The 19,778-nt window shown below is 38.8% G+C and overlaps 4 protein-coding genes, 2 long non-coding RNA genes and 1 pseudogene across 8 annotated transcripts in view; 3 read left to right on the top strand and 4 right to left on the bottom strand.

Moving 5' to 3' along the window:
* Window positions 1-19,521, bottom strand: part of LOC148727134 (uncharacterized) — a 39,801-nt gene extending 20,280 nt beyond the window's left edge. The window contains exon 1 of the long non-coding RNA XR_015990057.1: window positions 18,975-19,521. This is a non-coding gene — a long non-coding RNA (uncharacterized LOC148727134). The remainder of the gene's footprint in view (window positions 1-18,974) is intronic.
* Window positions 1,736-6,981, top strand: LOC148727137 (uncharacterized). Of its 2 annotated transcripts, none has more exons than XM_088728722.1 (2): window positions 1,736-2,726; window positions 6,784-6,981. In XM_088728722.1, the coding sequence occupies exon 1, from the start codon at window positions 1,736-1,738 to the stop codon at window positions 2,690-2,692; it is 957 nt and encodes a 318-aa protein (XP_088584848.1). In that variant the 3' UTR covers window positions 2,693-2,726; window positions 6,784-6,981. The 2 variants fall into 2 exon arrangements, with proteins under 2 accessions (XP_088584848.1, XP_088584847.1); XM_088728721.1 differs by lacking the exon at window positions 6,784-6,981 and adding an exon at window positions 4,064-4,647.
* Window positions 3,316-8,818, bottom strand: LOC148727136 (uncharacterized). Of its 2 annotated transcripts, none has more exons than XM_088728734.1 (3): window positions 8,078-8,818; window positions 4,369-4,394; window positions 3,316-3,835 (listed from the first exon to the last, which is right to left on the bottom strand). In XM_088728734.1, the coding sequence occupies exons 1-3, from the start codon at window positions 8,196-8,198 to the stop codon at window positions 3,665-3,667; spliced, it is 318 nt and encodes a 105-aa protein (XP_088584860.1). In that variant the 5' UTR covers window positions 8,199-8,818; the 3' UTR covers window positions 3,316-3,664. The 2 variants fall into 2 exon arrangements, with proteins under 2 accessions (XP_088584860.1, XP_088584859.1); XM_088728733.1 differs by having other exon boundaries at window positions 3,316-3,840; window positions 8,078-8,817.
* LOC148727131 (uncharacterized) overlaps window positions 3,316-19,778 on the bottom strand; it is a 32,246-nt gene continuing 15,783 nt past the window's right edge. Inside the window, exon 6 of the mRNA XM_088728732.1 lies at window positions 3,316-4,511. The gene's annotated coding sequence lies outside the window, so the exon portion shown is untranslated. The remainder of the gene's footprint in view (window positions 4,512-19,778) is intronic.
* On the top strand, window positions 13,511-16,189 carry LOC148727135 (uncharacterized). The gene is made up of 2 exons (XR_015990059.1): window positions 13,511-14,734; window positions 15,274-16,189. It is a non-coding gene; the product is annotated as an uncharacterized LOC148727135 (long non-coding RNA).
* LOC111319150 (uncharacterized) lies at window positions 14,738-17,618 on the bottom strand. The gene is made up of 2 exons (XM_022921975.2): window positions 16,383-17,618; window positions 14,738-15,046 (listed from the first exon to the last, which is right to left on the bottom strand). Exon 1 carries the CDS (start codon window positions 17,371-17,373, stop codon window positions 16,417-16,419), a length of 957 nt encoding a protein of 318 aa, XP_022777710.2. The 5' UTR covers window positions 17,374-17,618; the 3' UTR covers window positions 14,738-15,046; window positions 16,383-16,416.
* The window catches only part of LOC148727133 (uncharacterized), a 3,387-nt pseudogene continuing 3,132 nt past the window's right edge, over window positions 19,524-19,778 (top strand).

The raw sequence follows: 19,778 nt of genomic DNA, 5'->3' as shown, positions 1-19,778 counted from the left end.
ACATCTGAAGGAGACCAACAGACCTGCTTTACGAATGAGCTGGGATTTTGAAAAGACGCCAATCATTCTTTCTTCACAAATGCGATAAACGCTAGACCTGAATTACTTCAGTTTCCACAAGTTTGTCCAACTGGATACTGCGGTGAACAACGAAACTTGCCTAGCTGTAAAGATTTAAGCGAACTCCGGGAGACCTGTTACAACCTTTTGAGAAGCAAAGGATCTTCTGCCTCGGTTAAAGACAAAAACAGCCTCCTGTCATGGAGGATTAATGAGAAAAGGCTTTTGTTGTTGTCTGAGGTTGGTTTAGGAGTTACCATAGTCTAAGCACTAGTCAAGTTGTTGCAGCCGAAGAAACTGTCAAAATAAACCGTGCTTCGAAAACCGTTGTCACGCTTAATTTTGATTGTTTTATTATAATTGGTTAGAGTATGTGAAAGACACATTTCAGAGAGGGTTTCCGTTGAACGCGGTTACGGCTCTCGGTACTAAAAAGACTGGGATGATATCCCCCAAATGGGTGATCCTCAATAATTTCCTTTTTCTCTACTTCAGCTGCATGTCTTGTACAGCATTTCATATTCCAGAGCGATACTTTATCCGCTTTTAATAAATTTCCTTGAACCTTACCAATCTTATTCCTCATTCTGTGTTGCTGTTGATCTCAGTTTAATTTCGTACGATCTCGAAAAAGAATTAAGCCTGGGAGTGTAATCATGCAGCCTGGTCAAATGAAATGTTTGTTGATGTTGTTGTCGTAAAAGCTGTCTAGTCATTGAGATATCGTTTCAGGGTCGCAACGCTATTTATGGGCTTGCTTATTTCATCTTTCGCCGAGACGTATTCTTTTTAATTAGTGCCATTTATCAGTATTAGTGAGGGGTATACAGTAACTCGGAACCACTGGGCATACAATTGTCATTGCTTTCCATTCAATGCCCGGGTCATTGTAAGCGTGGCTAGTTACAGAATCATCGCACCCAACAAATCGTGTTTTGGATAAAATTTCAACCGTCAGAAAAAGTATTGATTTTCATGAAAACTGATTAAAGTTTACTGAGTCAACGCCCACACTCGTTCCCATAGTAACCAACAAGACAAGAGCATTCATGCATCACATTGGTTGAAAAATCCGGGGGGGGGACTCCCATATATAACAGACGGGGATACTCGTCGTCTCGCTTAGGGGTGTAAATTTTGGATTTTGGTCTCCCCTAGGTTGTTCCGGGCAAAGCGCCAATATTTTAAGCCGCCAAGGTCTCGTTTAGGGTTCCGCGAAGAAACACAGAATTACGCGAAGAGAAACAGAAGTCAAATTTTCTTTTTAACTTGTTTTGTTTATCGTATTACCTCTGTGATTATAAATCAAAGACTTCTACAAATAGTAGAGAGAATTATAATCCGATTAATCAGTGACAATAAAGTAAGCGTTGTTAAGCGGTCTCTTTTAGGGGTCAAAATTTGCTTAAGCCACGCCCAGATTGGTCTCCAAAAAGCTTGGTCACAAAAATTGGTCACAAAAAGCTTGAGCCACGCCCAGCTGGTCTCCTTTAGGGGTTAAATTCAAAATTTCCGACGAGCATCCCCGTCTGTTTCATATGGGAGTCCACCCCCCGGGTTGAAAAATAACAACGATCGATTGATTAATTCCTGAAATTTCACACCAGAATCAAAGCAGATCATATGGCATTTTTTATTTGATTGTTGATTTCATCAGTAGGTCGGAGAAAGCACCATGGCTCTTTCCAAACCTCCCACTGATGCTCAGCTCAAATCTCTAAAGAAATGTATCAGCGATTTTTTTCGCTATAGATACCAAAAACATTTTAGTATTCTTATCGTGGGAAAATTTGGAACAGGAAAGTCAAGTCTTATCAATGGTCTAGTAGGCAAACAAGTGGCAGAAGAAGGTCGAAAGAAAGAAACGGGATGTACCACTGAAACTACGACACACTCTTGTGTGATAGAGGGCATTAAGCTACGCGTTTGGGATACTCCAGGATTAGAAAATGTCGACTCCAAAGACGATTCATACCTGAGAGACATCGCAGAGAAACTGAATGAAGATATTGATCTCATGGTCTATTGTTTGAAGATGACTGACGATCGCTTCTACATAGACGACAAAAAGGCCATGAAAAAGGTAACGGAAGCTTTCGGAAAGGAACTGTGGGAGCACACTGTCATAGCTCTCACCTTCGCTAATAGAGTGCAAGATCCACGTGAGGGGGACGAAAACGTTTATTTCAAGGAAGAGCTTGGACTTTGGCAAGAAGCAATCGATTCGTTTCTCAAAGACGAGCTGAAGATTGGCCCCGAAATCATCCAATCCCTGCGTATACTGCCCACTGGATATCATACCAGCAAGAGTCGTAAACTTCCCAACTGTGCAGACTGGCTACCTACATTCTGGATGGCTTGTTTCAACGCTTCAAAAGACAAAGGGGCCATCAACTTGGCTAAGATGAACAAGCGCCGATTAATATTCAAGGGGAGGAAACCCTCTGATGGAATCAACGAAGGCGGAGAAGATCCTACACCCCCTATTGGAGGTTACATCCCGATAAACGAAGATCAAGAGAAGTCAATTTTTGAAAGGGTATGGGATATATTGAAGCCAGTCCTGGGAGTTGTAGCTAACTTCGTTTCTGGTTCCTTTGCCCATCAAATGATACGGTGGTTGCTCGGATGAAAAGAATAAACCGGTAGTGCCAAAGGAAAACTAGGTCAGTCAGATTAAATAAACTTATCAGTGACTAGAATTTAGCAGTGAAGTAAGAATGATATTGTGAAGGCAATTCATGGAACATCACTGAACTGTCGGGTTATTTTGAATGATGTTGTTACTCTTTGTTTTGGTTTTTTTCTTCTTCATCATCTTCTGTAAAAGGCTAAAGAAAAGAGATGCAAAATTCAGCATTAAAATTTCACTCTTTAGATTTAATAGGTGAGAACAGTGCAAAGTGTCAGTGCATTGATGGAAGAATAAAGTACAATTTAAACCTACTAGTATTTACTAGAAATAACTGCTACTGATTTATCCAAACTTTGCGACTACCACCAATCAACAATGCTAATTACATCTTTGACAAAATCTGCTTTTTGAATTATGGGTTGGTGATCAGAATCATAGCCTACTTGTTTTCTTTAAAGCCCTTTATTTTAATAGGGTGCATAATTACGGCCAAAGATTGTAAACTCCATTATGGACCGATAAAATATCAAATTGCCTTCACATAACTATGAAAATACTGATATGTTACATTAATAAACTACATGCAAGAGTGATCTGTGCAGTAAGAATTTTTTCCTGCATTATTTTCACAACTGCTAAGCAGTCATTAATGTTAAGATCCCTCTCTTATTCATTTATTAATCTAAAGTTCACATAATTATATGATATTCATGTATTCACATGTAATTGATTAACATAATAGCCAAAATGTTACATTGATAAAATAGCTTAGATATTCTTTCAGTTCTGAAGCTGTCAGGCATGAATTTCCTCATGATAAAATCAGGTAAAGATAACTTCTTTTAAATTTTCTCATGGTGGAAAAGCAGACTAAATCATAAAGTTAAGTTTATGTTTATGTTTTAGCGTTTTCTTTGTTAATAAAATGGTTTGCTCAAATGGCAAGAACTCAACATTTACAATATAACCTCATGGTCTTTCTGAAAACACTCCCAATGACTGTTCAACTTTGGAGAAAACCATCTTGAAATCCCTGGGCACCTTGATGCGCTCTTCTCCATCTTTACTTCTGCTGTCTTTGCCGTCTTTGTTGGAGTGGTCTTCCTTATTTGCCAATCCATCTGACAGATTAAATGCCACCTAAACTAGTAGCCAAAATAGTTAAAAAAAATCGCTGATGAGCACTTCACTTACCAACAATATGGGAAGTAAAGAAGATATGTAGTTAAACATTTTCATGCTTATAAGTGAACTTTAGGGTTGAAGATTGATCACTTAAGCTGTAGTAATTATTGAAAATGTCACTTACTAGTGCTCATCTTTGCCCTGGAAACTAACGTAGCTAATATACATGAACCTCCCTTACAGGGTGCCTCTCTTTCCCCACCCCCAAGGGAATGGAAGGCTGACGATAAGCAACTTGTGAGGAGCTGGGACAGGAAGAAGAGAGAAACTAATTGTGGTTCCATACATACCACACAATGTATTCAATCCTCTTTGAATAAATGCACGTACTAATTCCTTTTGCCAGACTCCTAAAACTCATTCACAGGATACTAGTGCTTCACACGTTGTACAAAATAATCTTTATCGTAATGGTTATCCTCATTTCATATTGAATAATAAGAAGTAAAATATGTTACAAATGAAAAAATAGAACCTCGATAACGTACCACATACCCCGTTTCTTTGAGTATTGCTGTTAAAAAAAGAGCAGTTTTATAAATTTTCAAGCAAGTCTCCACTTGGCATGAAAAATATGTAAGGCCATCGGTGCTTGGACATCATCAATTCAAAGAGCGAAGCTCAAGGAAAACTGTGACGGTTTCAAGAAACAGATCATGTTCAATGACAATTATAAAGATATATTTCTCTTGCCAACTGAAGGCTGTTATGTTTATTATACATTAAATATTTTTACAATGTGAGTGAAAAAATGTTTACGAACTGCTTCCTGTTTACTGTGTGGGATGTTTACTGTTTACTGTGCGGGATGTCTACTGTTTACTGTGCGGGATGTTTACTGTTTACTGTGTGGGATGTTTACTGTTTACTGTGCGGGATGTCTACTGTTTACTGTGTGGGATGTTTACTTTTTACTGTGTGGGATGTTTACTGTTTACTGTGCGGGATGTCTACTGTTTACTGTGCGGGATGTTTACTGTTTACTGTGTGGGATGTCTACTGTTTACTGTGTGGGATGTCTACTGTTTACTGTGTGGGATGTTTACTGTTTACTGTGTGGGATGTTTACTGTTTACTGTGTGGGATGTTTACTGTTTACTGTGTGGGATGTTTACTGTTTACTGTGTGGGATGTTTACTGTTTACTGTGTGGGATGGTTACTGTTTACTGTGTGGGATGTTTACTGTTTACTGTGTGGGATGTTTACTGTTTACTGTGTGGGATGTTTACTGTTTACTGTGTGGGATGTTTACTGTTTACTGTGTGGGATGTTTACTGTTTACTGTGTGGGATGGTTACTGTTTACTGTGTGGGATGGTTACTGTTTACTGTGTGGGATGTTTACTGTTTACTGTGTGGGATGTTTACTGTTTACTGTGTGGGATGTTTACTGTTTACTGTGTGGGATGTTTACTGTTTACTGTGTGGGATGCTTACTGTTTACTGTGTGGGATGTTTACTTTTCAGTGTTCTCTGGGATGTTTACTTTTCAGTGTTCTCTGGGACTTCTGTGTTCTCTGAGGTGATAATCACAGGGCTTAAGGGGAAACGGATTCAGGACTTTGACAATTAACTGACTACTTAATTTACAGGATCATTGATAATATGGTACCACTTAAAACAGGTTTGACTGTACCATCTTCATAAACAGGTTCCTTGTTTTTTAATAACTATAAAATGCATCTCATCTTGAATTCAGTTTTAAACAGACTTACCAGGACAGACAGTTGAAAATATCACTCCAGGTAGATCGACAGACATTCTCCAGTTCTAGCTGGGTATATTTGGTTATGTGCTGCTTAAGACTAATTGCATTGTGTGCCAGAAAAAATTTTTGATGAATCCTTATTTACAAAATGCTCTATCAGTAATAACTTTGAGAGAAACCAACAATTTTAATAGAAGTTGATAAAAATTTTTGAAGGGATGTGTTGTGAGTGACCACTAATTACCGTATTTATCCGTGTATAAGTCAACCCTTTATGACCGAAACTGAATCAGTCCAAAAAATCACCCTCGACTTATACACACTGAATGCTATTGAAAAGAAGAACAAATTTAACTTGAGTACTGACTCTAAAGCGACAGTTTTTTAATATTTTATAGTCAGTACTATAAAATATCTGAAGACTCCCACTATCCCAGAAGTATCAGTACTTTCTATCCAAATGTTAGACAGATATTTTGGTACCTGAACATTCCAGTAAGTATAAATTTGATGCTAACTAGTGTCATGAACTCAATGATAGAAGCAGTTTTATTCAATGTCGTGTTGACCGTGACTGCGATTTCTACTAAGTCTGAAGGTGTTTAAACTATATACAAACTTTACCTACACAAGCCAAACTGCTCTCGATACTCCTGAGCAATCTACTTCATACCCCATTACGACGATGCTTCAATAAACTAGCTTATTGAAGTAGCAAAGTATTAGGTAGTCATATGTATGGAGCATTTTTAGCATTAGTCGAGGCGCGACGGGTGTTGTCATGTATGCTCCTCGCAAGGATCAAACGTGACAACAACCGCCACGCCACAAGTAACGCTAAAAAAGCTCCATAAAATTCCTTATAATAGAATTATAATAAAATTATAAGGAATTGTATGGAGCTCTCCGAGATGCTTACAGTGCAAGCCCTGAGTGTCTTCTCATGGACACAGAGATAGGGCGTCTCAACTCACAACTGCTCTATTCTTTAAATTTAGGTACATGGACTTCAAAAAAAATAACAAATCTTAATAGATAGCCTACCCCCGTTTGTTTCCACAGTAAACAAGAGCCTACGTGCTTCTCACTGGTTAAAAAAAAAGTAATTTAGGTCGTTTGATGAATTCTTGGAATGCTTCAGTCGGATTAAAGCAGATTATAGGGCATATATCATCTCCTTTGATTTCATCCGCAGAAACGTAAAGCACGTACCATGGCTCACTGATGCTGAGCTCATAACCCTGAAGGAATTATTATCTTTGATATTTCTCGCAATAAATACGATGTTAACCAAGTTACCAAGACATGTAAAACTGATATCCTAATTTTCTGTTATGTACCTCTAATTTTATTTTAGAAAGTACAAATAATAAAGCAATCTCTGTGTAAGCGGGCTAATCTAAACACACTTTCATTGTTTTCCTGCAAAATTTGTGTTTCTGTTCAGAAGAAAACGACCTCCTGCGAAATTTGAAATGTGCCCCTATCAGAAGGGTGAAATACCTCCGTATAGGAAACATGAAAAAAAAGAGGTCCAGTCGATATAAGGCTGCATATGAGAAATGTAAGGTGCTAGCATTAGTCTCTTTTGGAAGAAGACCTTTTGTCGTGACCCTAACTCAGTTTTTTATAGAGAACGTCTCAAAACGAAACAAAATAGAAAATACAGCGCTTGCCATAGGAAAAACAAAACACAATCACAGCACAAAACACGCATACATAATTAAGAACTGTAAAAAAGATGAGAAGAGCTGAGTTTTACTTATAATCCTGCTGTCTGGCAATTGCGCTATCAAATGACTGTGTGACTGAAACTACGTGCAGGATTTCTGCGAAACAACGGAAGACTGAATGAGGCAGATTGTATTACGGTCATGGCCCCACAAGTGTTTTGAGATCAACAAAGCAAGAGCAAAGATAAGCCTCGCTGCTTAAAAATAACAAGGATCCCTTGTCCAATTCTTGGAAAGCAGCGGTAAGATCAAAGCATATGACTCTCTAGTTAGAAAATCGACGGACATGGCTTTTAGCAAACCTTCCTCTGATACTGACCTAAAAGCTCTCAAGAGTTATATCTCTGATTTATTTCGTGGGTACTACAAAAAGAATATCTCTATTCTAGTTACGGGCAAATTTGGTGTTGGCAAATCCAGTCTTGTCAATGCCATAGTGGGGAAACCTGTGTCTTTACATGATGGTCGTTCTAAGCGCCAGAATTCGAAGTGTGCCATGGAAACAAAGCAATATTTCAGTGATCTTATTGAAGGTTTTGTCGTCCAAGTATGGGATTCGCCTGGTCTGCAAGATGGCGAAGAGAAAGACGACTTGTACCTCGCAGATATACAAGAGAAAACGAGAGAAATCGACCTTGTTATTTACTGTTTAAAGATGGATGACAAACGCTTTTACCCAGCTGACAAGATAGCCATGAAAAAGCTAACAGAAATCTTTGGAAAGAAATTGTGGGAACACTCAGTGATAGCTCTTACCTTTGCTAATAAAGTTGAGGATACATCTGGAGGAGACCAAACGACGTACTTTCAGGATGAGCTTGAATTTTGGAAAGATGCCATTCGTTCGTTCTTCAAAAATGAGGTAATCCCTGACCATGAATCACTTCAGTCTCCACCGGTGTGTCCAACCGGATACTACCGTCAACACCGAAGCCTGCCTATCTGTGAAGACTGGCTAACTAAATTCTGGGAGACCTGTTATAACGTTATCAGAAGCAAAGGATCTTTCACCTTAGTCAAAGACAAAAACAGTCTACCTTCATGGAGGATAATCAAGAAAAGGCTTTTATTGATGTCTGTGATTGGTTTAGGGGTCACCATAGTTTATATAATATTGAACTGGTTGCACCCGAAGAAATTGTCAAAATAAACTGTACTGTGGGAACTGTTGTTATGCAAAATGTAACATTTTGATTTTGTAATAATAAAAGGTAAGAGTTTGTGAATGAGAATATTAGGGAGAAGGTTTCCCTCAAAACCAGGAAGACTGGAGTCTGATGACATCGTCAAAATGTCATACTCAACAATTTCCTCTTCTTTCACTTCAGCCACATGTCCCGTAAAGCATATTCTGAAGCGATACTTTTATTGCGCCATTTTTTTATCCTACTAATATTAGTGGTGTTCTGTGTTTCTGTTGCTCTCAGTTTTATTTCTTAGGACCTTTAGTAGTAATTAAGGTTACTGTGCACCTTCAGGGGTGTCTCGCGTGAAAGTGATGTAGCGCGTCCAGTTTAAACTGCAGATATCTAAACCCCTTTATCGAATTAAAGCTTATAGGACTGGCTATCAGACTAAACCAAAAATTTTGAAAAAATATTAATTGTCGAATTTTTCACGACTTCTAAATGCGAGCGTCCGAATCACCTTTTCAGAGCTACAAGTCAAAGGGAATTTGTTTGATTGCTCTCAACTTTTGACAGTAGCAAGTTTTACATATAAACAACAAAAACGTGTCTCCGAATTTTATATTTCTAAATACTTTTTTTTCAAGAGCGATTTTTGTACGATCACTCCACACTTTTTTAATCCTATTTCAAAAAATTTCTGTAACTTTTCACTGAAATTGAATATGGCAAGTCGCAGACACGCTCTTTAGCGCTTTGGCCCGGAAACGGAGGAACACATTAGATAAGCGAAAAACAAACTTCGCTTTGACATGTAACGTTCAAAAGGCGATTCGGGCGCTTGCATTTAGAAGTCGTGAAAATTTCGAGAATTAATTTTTTTAAAAATTTCTGGTATAGTCTGATAGCCAGTCCTATAAGCTTTGATTTGATATGGGTTTCAGATATCTACAGTTTAAACCAGACGCGCTACATCGTTTGCACGCGAGACACCCCTGAAGGTGCACGGTAACCTTAAGTCATAGATTGTTATTATGCAACTCGGTAAAATAAAATGTTTGTTGATGTTTAATCCACCTGGTCATTGAGATTTCGTCTTGTTTCGTCTCCGCGTGTCGCAACGATATTTATCTGCCTGCTTGACTCCTTCTTTGCTGGGAATTTTCATTTTTAATAGTTCCCTTCATCAATATTAGTTTGTGTGTGGAATTAATTTTCCTGGAACCGCAGAGCACAAAATATTGCTTTCGACCTCTAAAAGTCTGTCAAGGCCTGGGAAAAGGTTTAAAAAAGGGCTAGTGATAATTTGTCCGACAAATTCGCCCCGAAAAACTGTTCTTTCACGGTAAAAAGAACAGGTGTTATGAAATGACACAAGCATTCTTATGTTTTCTATGGTGCATAAGTTATCTTGTGGCTTGGCTCAAACATCCAAAAGGGATTACATTGTCGAAAACATGGAGACGCCCCCACGCGAGAACAATTTCTTTACCTGTGAAACCAGATATTTCGTTTTGTTTGTACAGTGACAGTTGATTGATTAAATTAGTGATTTTCATAATATATAAAGAAGCGATTACACATTAGACACACAATAAACGAGTTGGAATTACGCCTACGCTTGGCTTATTATATACATCAGCCGAGATTTCCTAAAACAAAGCTACGTTAAGGATTTGAATTGAGATTTAAAAAAGACCGGCTGACTCCCAACCTTCATTTGAAAGAGAAATCTGATTGTTACATTTGTTTGCGTTAGCTTTCTGTGTCGGTTTTACTCAGCTCGACAAAGATAACTACGATATAAACTCTTAGCTTTCTCGAGACTCGTTATCTCTAGATATATCAACTTCCAATCCGTAATTGAAAACAGGATTTCCGGGAAACAGAAGAAGTTGACGGCCCCCATTTGTTCCCACAGTAACCAACAAAACAAGAGCATACATACATCTCACTGGTTGAAATATGACAAATGTTGATTGATCAATTCTTGGAATGTATTAGTAGAACCAAAGCAGATCATATGGCATTTATTATCTAGTTTGATTTCATCTGCGTGTTTGAGAAACGAAAGCACCATGGCTCTTAGCAAAGCTACTTACGCTGGGCTAAAAGCATGTATCACCGATGTTTTTCACAGGAGATACAAAAAACGTCTTACTATTCTCATAGTCGGAAAATTTGGTGTGGGAAAGTCAAGTCTTATCAATTCTCTAGTGGGCAAACAAGAGGCAAAAGAAGGTCGAGGCAGAGGTGGTGGTTGTACCACTAAATCTGAGGAATACTCTTCTGAAGTCATCGAAGGCATTGAGCTTCGTGTCTGGGATACTCCAGGATTTGAAAATGAACACGAAACAGACGAATCATACCTGGAAGACATAAAAAAAAAACTGAATGAAGATATAGATCTTGTGATCTATTGTTTAAAGATGGATGACACGCGCTTTTACAAAGACGACAAAGACACCATGAAAAAGCTGACAAAAAATTTCGGAAAGAAACTGTGGGAGCACACTGTCATAGCTCTCACCTTCGCTGATCAAGTCAATCATCCAGGTCGGAAAGACAAAGACGCCTTTTTCAGGGAAGAGCTTGAATCGTGGCGAAAGGTAATTCCTCTATTTCTCGAAGGAGAGCTAGGTATTGGCTCCAAAATCGTTCGGTCAGTGCCCATAGTGCCTACCGGATATTTTGGATCAAATCGCGAGCTTCCCAATTGTACAGACTGGCTAGGTAAATTATTGGTAGCCTGTTTCAAGGTTGCAGAAAGCAAAGGAGCCTTTAACTTGTTGATTATAAACGAGCCCCGATTACCAGTAAGGTCTCTTGGGAAACCCGATCCTTTACTTGGCGGAAGCGACGAACCGAAAAACCCATCTTCAGACAATCGTCAGATAGCAACCCTGTTTGTAGAAGACGGTGGCACTGGGGAGCCAAAGCAAGGCCATCAGCAACCAAAAATCCCACCATTTGGCGGAAGCGACGGAGCCAAAATGCCACCTTCGGACCATGGTGGCACTGGGAACTCAAAGCCGCAAGGCCAGCGGGGACCAAAAATCACAATAGACAAAGACGACGAAGATACAATTGTAAAAAGAACATGGGAGATAATCAAGGCACTTGTCAAAGGAGAAATTGATTTTATTGACTTTCTGCCTGGCGTTTTTGACGCACTTAAGTCCTTATTTTTCGGATAAGAGTAAACTTATATCATAACATGAGCTACTTCAGTAACGTTGCCCAGTCTTGGAACACAAAGCCGCAAGGCCAGCGGCGACCAAAAATCACAATAGACGAAGACGACGAAGATACAATTGTAAACAGAACATGGGAGATAATCAAGAGACTTATCAAAGTACCTATTGATTTTGTGGCTGGCGGTATTGACGCAGTAAAGTCCTTATTTTTCGGACTAGAGTACACTTATATCATAACATGAGCTACTTCAGTAACGTTGCCCAGTCTTTGCCAGTATCCTCGAGAAGTGGAGGAAGACATTTTTTGTATTAAATTTTTTATTTTAAATTTTTTTAGTAGAAACACACTAAATAAGAAACACACATAGTTTTTAATTTTAGTTCGAAGAGCATACAGCCTCAAACATGTGTCTTCAGTGTACCTTAACTTACTGCCCTCTTCGTTTCATGCTAATGCGCTTGCGTTTTGTCAATCTTGTATTCATTTGTAAATTAATAAGTTACAAACCTATTCACAGATGTTTTCTGATGATTACCATGAAATGAACTGAAAGGAATGTCACTCACAGTGATTTTGTTGTAGTTGGAAATAAACGGTCGATTCTGAGTAAGCTCTCTGCTAAGCTTCTTCATGCTGAATGGCCGAAGCTCCACAAAAGATACTGAATTGCTAAAAATAGTACACACACAAATGAATAAAGGCTGAAAGTTTCTAAAGAAACTGTGGTGCTGCGTCGGTGGGGGTAATAAGGTAATTTGGTAATATCAACTAGGTTGAAATTGTAAGTTGGCCACCGCAACGAATAAAAAAGCCGACGTTTCGAGCGTTAGCCCTTCGTTTCGAGCTTTAGCCCTTCGTCATTCGCTCTGACAAAGGCTAACTCTCGAAACGTCAGCTTTTTTATTTGTTACGGTGGCCAATTTATAAATTCAATTTCGTTGATATAACCCAATTACTTTAGTACACACAGCCTGGCAAAAATGATATTTTAAAAATCCTAGATGGAGCGGACACAAAAATATTTAATAATCTTAGTAAGAACAGGAACCGCAAACATTTCGAACATGTCCTACGTAAAATAAAACTACTACCAAAATATATGACTTAAATTCTTGCGCTATTTCACTCTCAATAGATGCAAACAAACCAAACTGCCATATTTGAAGGAAATCCGAATGAATTTATTTTGAGAGTAACTAAGCTGCCGCCGTAAAGTTGGGAATAAAGGTTTCTGTTATGTGATATTTACATTCCAATCAAGCTTTCCATTGATTCCCTTCTAGGGACAGATGACCGACACTCGCAAAAGTTGGGAATGAAGGTTTCTGTTATGTGATATTTACATCTCAATCAAGCTTTTCATTGATTCCCTTCTAGGGACAGATGACCGACACTCGCGAAAGTTGGGAATGAAGGTTTCTGTTATGTGATATTTACATCTCAATCAAGCTTTTCATTGATTCCCTTCTAGGGACAGATGACCGACACTCGCGAAAGTTGGTAATAAAGGTTTCTGTTATGTGATATCTACATTTCAATCAAGCTTTCCATTGATTCCCTTCTAGGGACAGATGACCGACACTTGTAAAAGTTGGTAATAAAGGTTTCTGTTATGTGATATTTACATCTCAATCAAGCTTTCCATTGATTCCCTTCTAGGGACAGCTGATGAACGACACTCGGGAAAGTTGGTAATAAAGGTTTCTGTTATGTGATATTTACATTTCAATCAAGCTTTCCACTGATTCCCCGTTCTAAGGACAAATGACCGACACTCGCGCGCCAAAAAATGCCAAAATGATTAAAACTGGCTGGGTGTAAGGTCACAAATTCGACAAAACTCTTGCCAATTCGCATTCGCTAAACTCGTTGGTTTCATCAAACAGTTGAACTAAACAAATGACAATTTCCGTTACATATCGGCATGAAACGAGACAAGGGAAGTCAACACAAATGATGCCGGAATAACAACAGATGCGATTACGGTCATGGTCCCAAATCCGTTGCTATTAGGGCAACAAAAAAATTAGAGCAGATATGCAAGAACATACATGCCTCTCTCTCTCTCTCACTGGTTGATAATAACAATAACGATCTATTGTTCAATTCTTGGAATGAAGCAGATGGATAAAAGCAGATCATGTAACGATTTTTCTCTCCTTTCTCTGCGTTAACAGGTCTAAGAAACATGTACCCTTGCACACGTCCTTCTAATGACGAGCTCAAAATACTAAAGGGACGTATCTCTGATTACATAAATAATAACTCCAAAAAACATTGCACTATCAAGTGACACCATTCTTCAGAGTAACGTCATACGTATTGTATAGCAGACAGGAAGGAGAATTGCTTATAAGAATTCTGAGAGGGAAAGAGGTAAAAAAATATCTTAATGGATGTGATCTGAACATCATGGAAGCCTAAAGAAAAATTTTTTTCTTAAAAAAGACAGCATTTTACCGTTTGAATCAGCGACTTAAACCCAAAAAAAGCCACTAAATTGGGGAGGCGAGAAATACCTTGAATCAATCAACAGAATGGTGTTACGTTTAAAGTCTAACCATTTGGCGCACGTTGTCTAAAATAAAACCGTTTCGCGCACGCGGTTTTTTCCTTCAAACAACATTTTAGAATGTTTGTATTCTCAAATATTTCGTTTGAAATGTTTAACTCAGTCGTGGTGTTTAAAGGAAAATAAACTAACTTACGGATTAATTTTTCGTTAAGTCTGAACAAGCGTTTGATGACTTCCGCACAGGTTGTCGAAACGTCAGTCACTGCCACCGACAACAGTCCTTCTCAGGACTACACTCACCCGGACGATCAGACTACACCTTCACATGTTACCCCCGGGTTCAAACCATTTACTGCAAACATAACAGCCTTCAGTTGGCAAGAGAAATATATCTTTATAATTGTCATTGAACATGATCTGTTTCTTGAAACTCACAGTTTTCCTTGAGCTTCGCTCTTTGAATTGATGATGTCCACGCACCGATGGCCTTACATATTTTTCATGCCAAGTGGAGACTTGCTTGAAAATTTATAAAACTGCTCTTTTTTTAACAGCAATACTCAAAGAAACGAGGTATGTGGTACATTATCGAGGTTCTATTTTTTCATTTGTAACATATTTTACTTCTTATTATTCAATATGAAATGAGGATAACCATTACGATAAAGATTATTTTGTACAACGTGTGAAGCACTAGTATCCTGTGAATGAGTTTTAGGAGTCTGGCAAAAGGAATTAGTACGTGCATTTATTCAAAGAGGATTGAATACATTGTGTGGTATGTATGGAACCACAATTAGTTTCTCTCTTCTTCCTGTCCCAGCTCCTCACAAGTTGCTTATCGTCAGCCTTCCATTTCCTTGGGGGTGGGGAAAGAGAGGCACCCTGTAAGGGAGGTTCATGTATATTAGCTACGTTAGTTTCCAGGGCAAAGATGAGCACTAGTAAGTGACATTTTTAATAATTACTACAGCTTAAATGATCAATCTTCAAACCTAAAGTTCACTTATAAACATGAAGATGTTTAACTACATATCTTCTTTACTTCCCATATTGTTAGTAAGTGAAGTGCCCATCAGCGATTTTTTTAACTATTTTGGCTACTGGTTTAGGTGGCATTTAATCTGTCAGATGGATTGGCAAATAAGGAAGACCACTCCAACAAAGACGGCAAAGACAGCAGAAGTAAAGATGGAGAAGAGCGCATCAAGGTGCTCAGGGATTTCAAGATGGTTTTCTCCAAAGTTGAACAGTCATTGGGAGTGTTTTCAGAAAGACCACGAGGTTATATTGTAAATGTTGAGTTCTTGCCATTTGAGCAAACCATTTTATTAACAAAGAAAACGCTAAAACATAAACATAAACTTAACTTTATGATTTAGTCTGCTTTTCCACCATGAGGAAATTTAAAAGAAGTTACCTTTACCTGATTTTATCATGAGGAAATTCATGCCTGACAGCTTCAGAACTGAAAGAATATTTAAGCTATTTTATCAATGTAACATTTTGGCTATTTTGTTAATCAATTACATGTGAATACATGAATATCATATAATTATGTGAACTTTAGATTAATAAATGAATAAGAGAGGGATCTTAACATTAATGACTGCTTAGCAGTTGTGAAAATAATGCAGGAAAAAATTCTTACTACACAGATCCCTCTTGCATGTAGTTTATTAATGTAACATATCAGTATTTTCATAATTATGTGAAGGCAATTTGATATTTTATCGGTCCATAATGGAGTTTACAATCTTTGGCCGTAATTATGCACCCTATTAAAGTAAAGGGCTTTAAAGAAAACAAGTAAGGTATGATTCTGATCACCAACCCATAATTCAAAAACCAGATTTTGTCAAAGATGTAATTGGTATTGTTGATTGGTGGTAGTCGCAAAGTTTGGATAAATCAGTAGCAGTTATTTCTAGTAAATACTAGTAGGTTTAAATTGTACTTTATTCTTCCATCAATGCACTGACACTTTGCACTGTTCTCACCTATTAAATCTAAAGAGTGAAATATTAATGCTGAGTTTTGCATTTCTTTTCTTTAGCCTTTTACAGAAGATGATGAAGAAGAAAAAACCCAAAACAAAGAGTAACAACATCATTCAAAATAACCCGACAATTCAGTGATGTTCCATGAATTGCCTTCACAATATCATTCTTACTTCACTGCTAAATTCTAGTCACTGATAAGTTTATTTAATCTGACTGACCTAGTTTTCCTTTGGCACTACCGGTTTATTCTTTTCATCCGAGCAACCATCGTATCATTTGACCGACAAAAGGACCTAAAACGATGTTAGCTACAACTCCCAGGATTGGCTTCAATATATCCCATACCCTTTTAAAAACTGACTGCTCTTGATCTTCGTTTATCGGGATGTAACCTCTAATAGGGGGTGTAGGATCTTCTCCGCCTTCGTTGATTCCATCAGAGGGTTTCCTCCTCTTGTATATTAATCGGCGCTTGTTCATCTTAAGCAAGTTGATGACCCCTTTGTTTTTTGAAGCGTCGAAACAAGCCATCCAGAATGTAGGTAGCCAGTCTGCACAGTTGGAAAGTTTACGACTCTTGCTGGTATGATATCCAGTGGGCAGTATACGCAGGGATTGGATGATTTCGGGGCCAATCTTCAGCTCGTCTTTGAGAAACGAATCGATTGCTTCTTGCCAAAGTCCAAGCTCTTCCTTGAAATAAGCGTTTTCGTCCCCCTCACGTGGATCTTGCACTCTATTAGCGAAGGTGAGAGCTATGACAGTATGCTCCCACAGTTCCTTTCCGAAAGCTTCCGTTAGCTTTTTCATGACCTTTTTGTCGTCTATGTAGAAGCGTCCTTCAGTCATCTTCAAACAAAAGACCAGGAGATCCATATCTTCATTCAGTTTCTGTATGATGTCTCTCAGGTGTGAATCGTCTTTAGAGTCGACATTTTCTAATCCTGGATGATCCCAAACACGTAGCTCAATGCCCTCGATCACACAGGAGTATTTCATAGTTTCAGTGGTACATCCCGTTTCTTTCTTTCGACCTTCTTCTGCCACTTGTTTGCCTACTAGACCATTGATAAGACTTGACTTTCCTATACCAAATTTTCCCACGATAAGAATACTAAAATGTTTTTGGTATCTATAGTGAAAAAAATCGATGATACATTTCTTTAGAGATTTGAGCTGAGCATCAGTGGGAGGTTTGGAAAGAGCCATGGTGCTTTCTCCGACCTATTGATGAAATCAACAGTCAAATAAAAAATGCCATATGATCTGCTTTGATTCTGGTGTGAAATTTCAGGAATTAATCAATCGATCGTTGTTATTTTTCAACCCGGGGGGTGGACTCCCATATGAAACAGACGGGGATGCTCGTCGGAAATTTTGAATTTAACCCCTAAAGGAGACCAGCTGGGCGTGGCTCAAGCTTTTTGTGACCAATTTTTGTGACCAAGCTTTTTGGAGACCAATCTGGGCGTGGCTTAAGCAAATTTTGACCCCTAAAAGAGACCGCTTAACAACTCTTACTTTATTGTCGCTGATTAATCGGATTATAATTCTCTCTACTATTTGTAGAAGTCTTTGATTTATAATCACAGAGGTAATACGGTAAACTAAACAAGTTAAAAAGAAAATTTGACTTCTGTTTCTCTTCGCGTAATTCTGTGTTTCTTCGCGGAACCCTAAACGAGACCTTAGCGGCTTAAAATATTGGCGCTTTGCCCGGAACAACCTAAGGGAGACCAAAATCCAAAATTTACACCCCTAAGCGAGACGACGAGCATCCCCGTCTGTTATATATGGGAGTCCCCTCCCCCCGGGTTTTTCAACCAATGTGATGCATGAATGCTCTTGTCTTGTTGGTTACTATGGGAACGAGTGTGGGAGTCGACTCAGTAAACTTTAATCAGTTTTCATGAAAATCAATACTTTTTCTGACGGTTGAAATTTTATCCAAAACACGATTTGTTGGGTGCGATGATTCTGTAACTAGCCACGCTTACAATGACCCGGACATTGAATGGAAAGCAATGACAATTGTATGCCCAGTGGTTCAGAGTTACTGTATACCACTCACTAATACTGATAAATGGCACTAATTAAAAAGAATACGTCTCGGCAAAAGATGAAATAAGCAAGCCCATAAATAGCGTTGCGCTCCATTTTGGTGTGCAACAATCCTGCGGTGAACAGAAAATGCAACATTTGAAGTTTTGAGGAGGGGGGCATAAGGGTTTGCGGTGATGCGATTTTTTCGGTATTTTTGATGCGGTTTTGCGAAAATTTTCGTTTTAACTTGCGGTATTGTAGTTTTACAAGACTATGCGGTTTGCGGTTTCCGTGCATTTTGATAAAACTCGATGCGGTATTACTGTTTTAACGTATTTATGCGCTGTTTTGCATCTCTTTTTCACGCGGTTTTGCAGTTTTCGGACGCCCCTTATGTCCCCCCTCTCTGAGCGATGTTGCACCCCAGAATTGTTGCAGGAAACATTGCGCGCAACTTTTCCAAAGTAGAAAGATAGATGTAATAAATTGAAAAGAGATATTTTCCTGTTAAGCAACGCCGAATTTCATAATTTTTGATTTCCCAACAATGTTTACACTTTTTCCCCGCGTCCGATTCCTACTGTTCTCCCTTCCCTTTCTAGCGCCTGTCAGCAGGCGAAAATATAGTCTAGGTATCGAAATAACAGTCTGACACACCAAATAGCGCCAAATCATGACAAACACGATCATGCGTAATTCAGAAAATACTCTCGGACGATAGGACCCGTGATAGCGTTGACAAGAAACCGTGCGAAAATTCTACATACCTTCAACTTCTTCGATGCGTCTTTCCAAGGTGGCGATCGTTTCCTGGTAATCCTTCTCCTTCTTCCTATTGAGTTCTTCCGATTTTTTCAATTGCTTCATAGTAGCCTGCAGGTCATTCTTGGTACAAAAGCTATGGGCGGTTTTGCGACACTGTGCGTCTTGCTGTTCGTGGCTTATCAAAGTCCTGCACACGTACGTCAAGGGCTGTCATGCTGTTCCCGTCGGCCTCCAAAAGTGAGATGGGTACTGGGGTTGTTTGGCACACAGTATGCTCCAGCCCGACCATACCTACAGCTCGTAAGACGACACAATGCGGCGACTCTTTTGCGTATTATTCAACGGAAGGTTCAACCTGGCTCCAACCTTGGTAGCAAAACTACTATCAGAAATCAAATTCCCCAAAAAAGAGTTTCGTTGAAATTAAAAAAAAAGTTCATTTATCTTTTGTAACACTGTACCAGCAATCAGATCAGTGTCAAACTTGAAAGAAGCTTTACACACAAAATGGCATTTAATACCAAATTACCACCTTCAGCGCCATTTTTCTAGGAAAATTTCCAATAGTCACCACTCATATCCTTTAAAAGAAGAAAATCCCTTAGACATGCTCGTGAGAGCAAAGAACTGATTCAACAAAACTCTAAAAGGTTCTATATATGTTTTCACACAGGAAGGGAATCAGTGTGGCCTGTCAATCTTTGCCAATGGGGCGATAAAGGTGGGCGGCATTCAATATAACAAAGTTCTCTGGCAGGCGGTATTTCTCGCGGATTTGCCGCTCGCTTCTGGGGGCTTCGCCGGAA

This window comes from Stylophora pistillata, chromosome 7 (assembly GCF_964205215.1).
Source record: "Stylophora pistillata chromosome 7, jaStyPist1.2, whole genome shotgun sequence".
NCBI classification, from domain to species: Eukaryota; Metazoa; Cnidaria; class Anthozoa; order Scleractinia; family Pocilloporidae; genus Stylophora; species Stylophora pistillata.
This window is presented reverse-complemented; position numbering and strand designations above follow the sequence as displayed.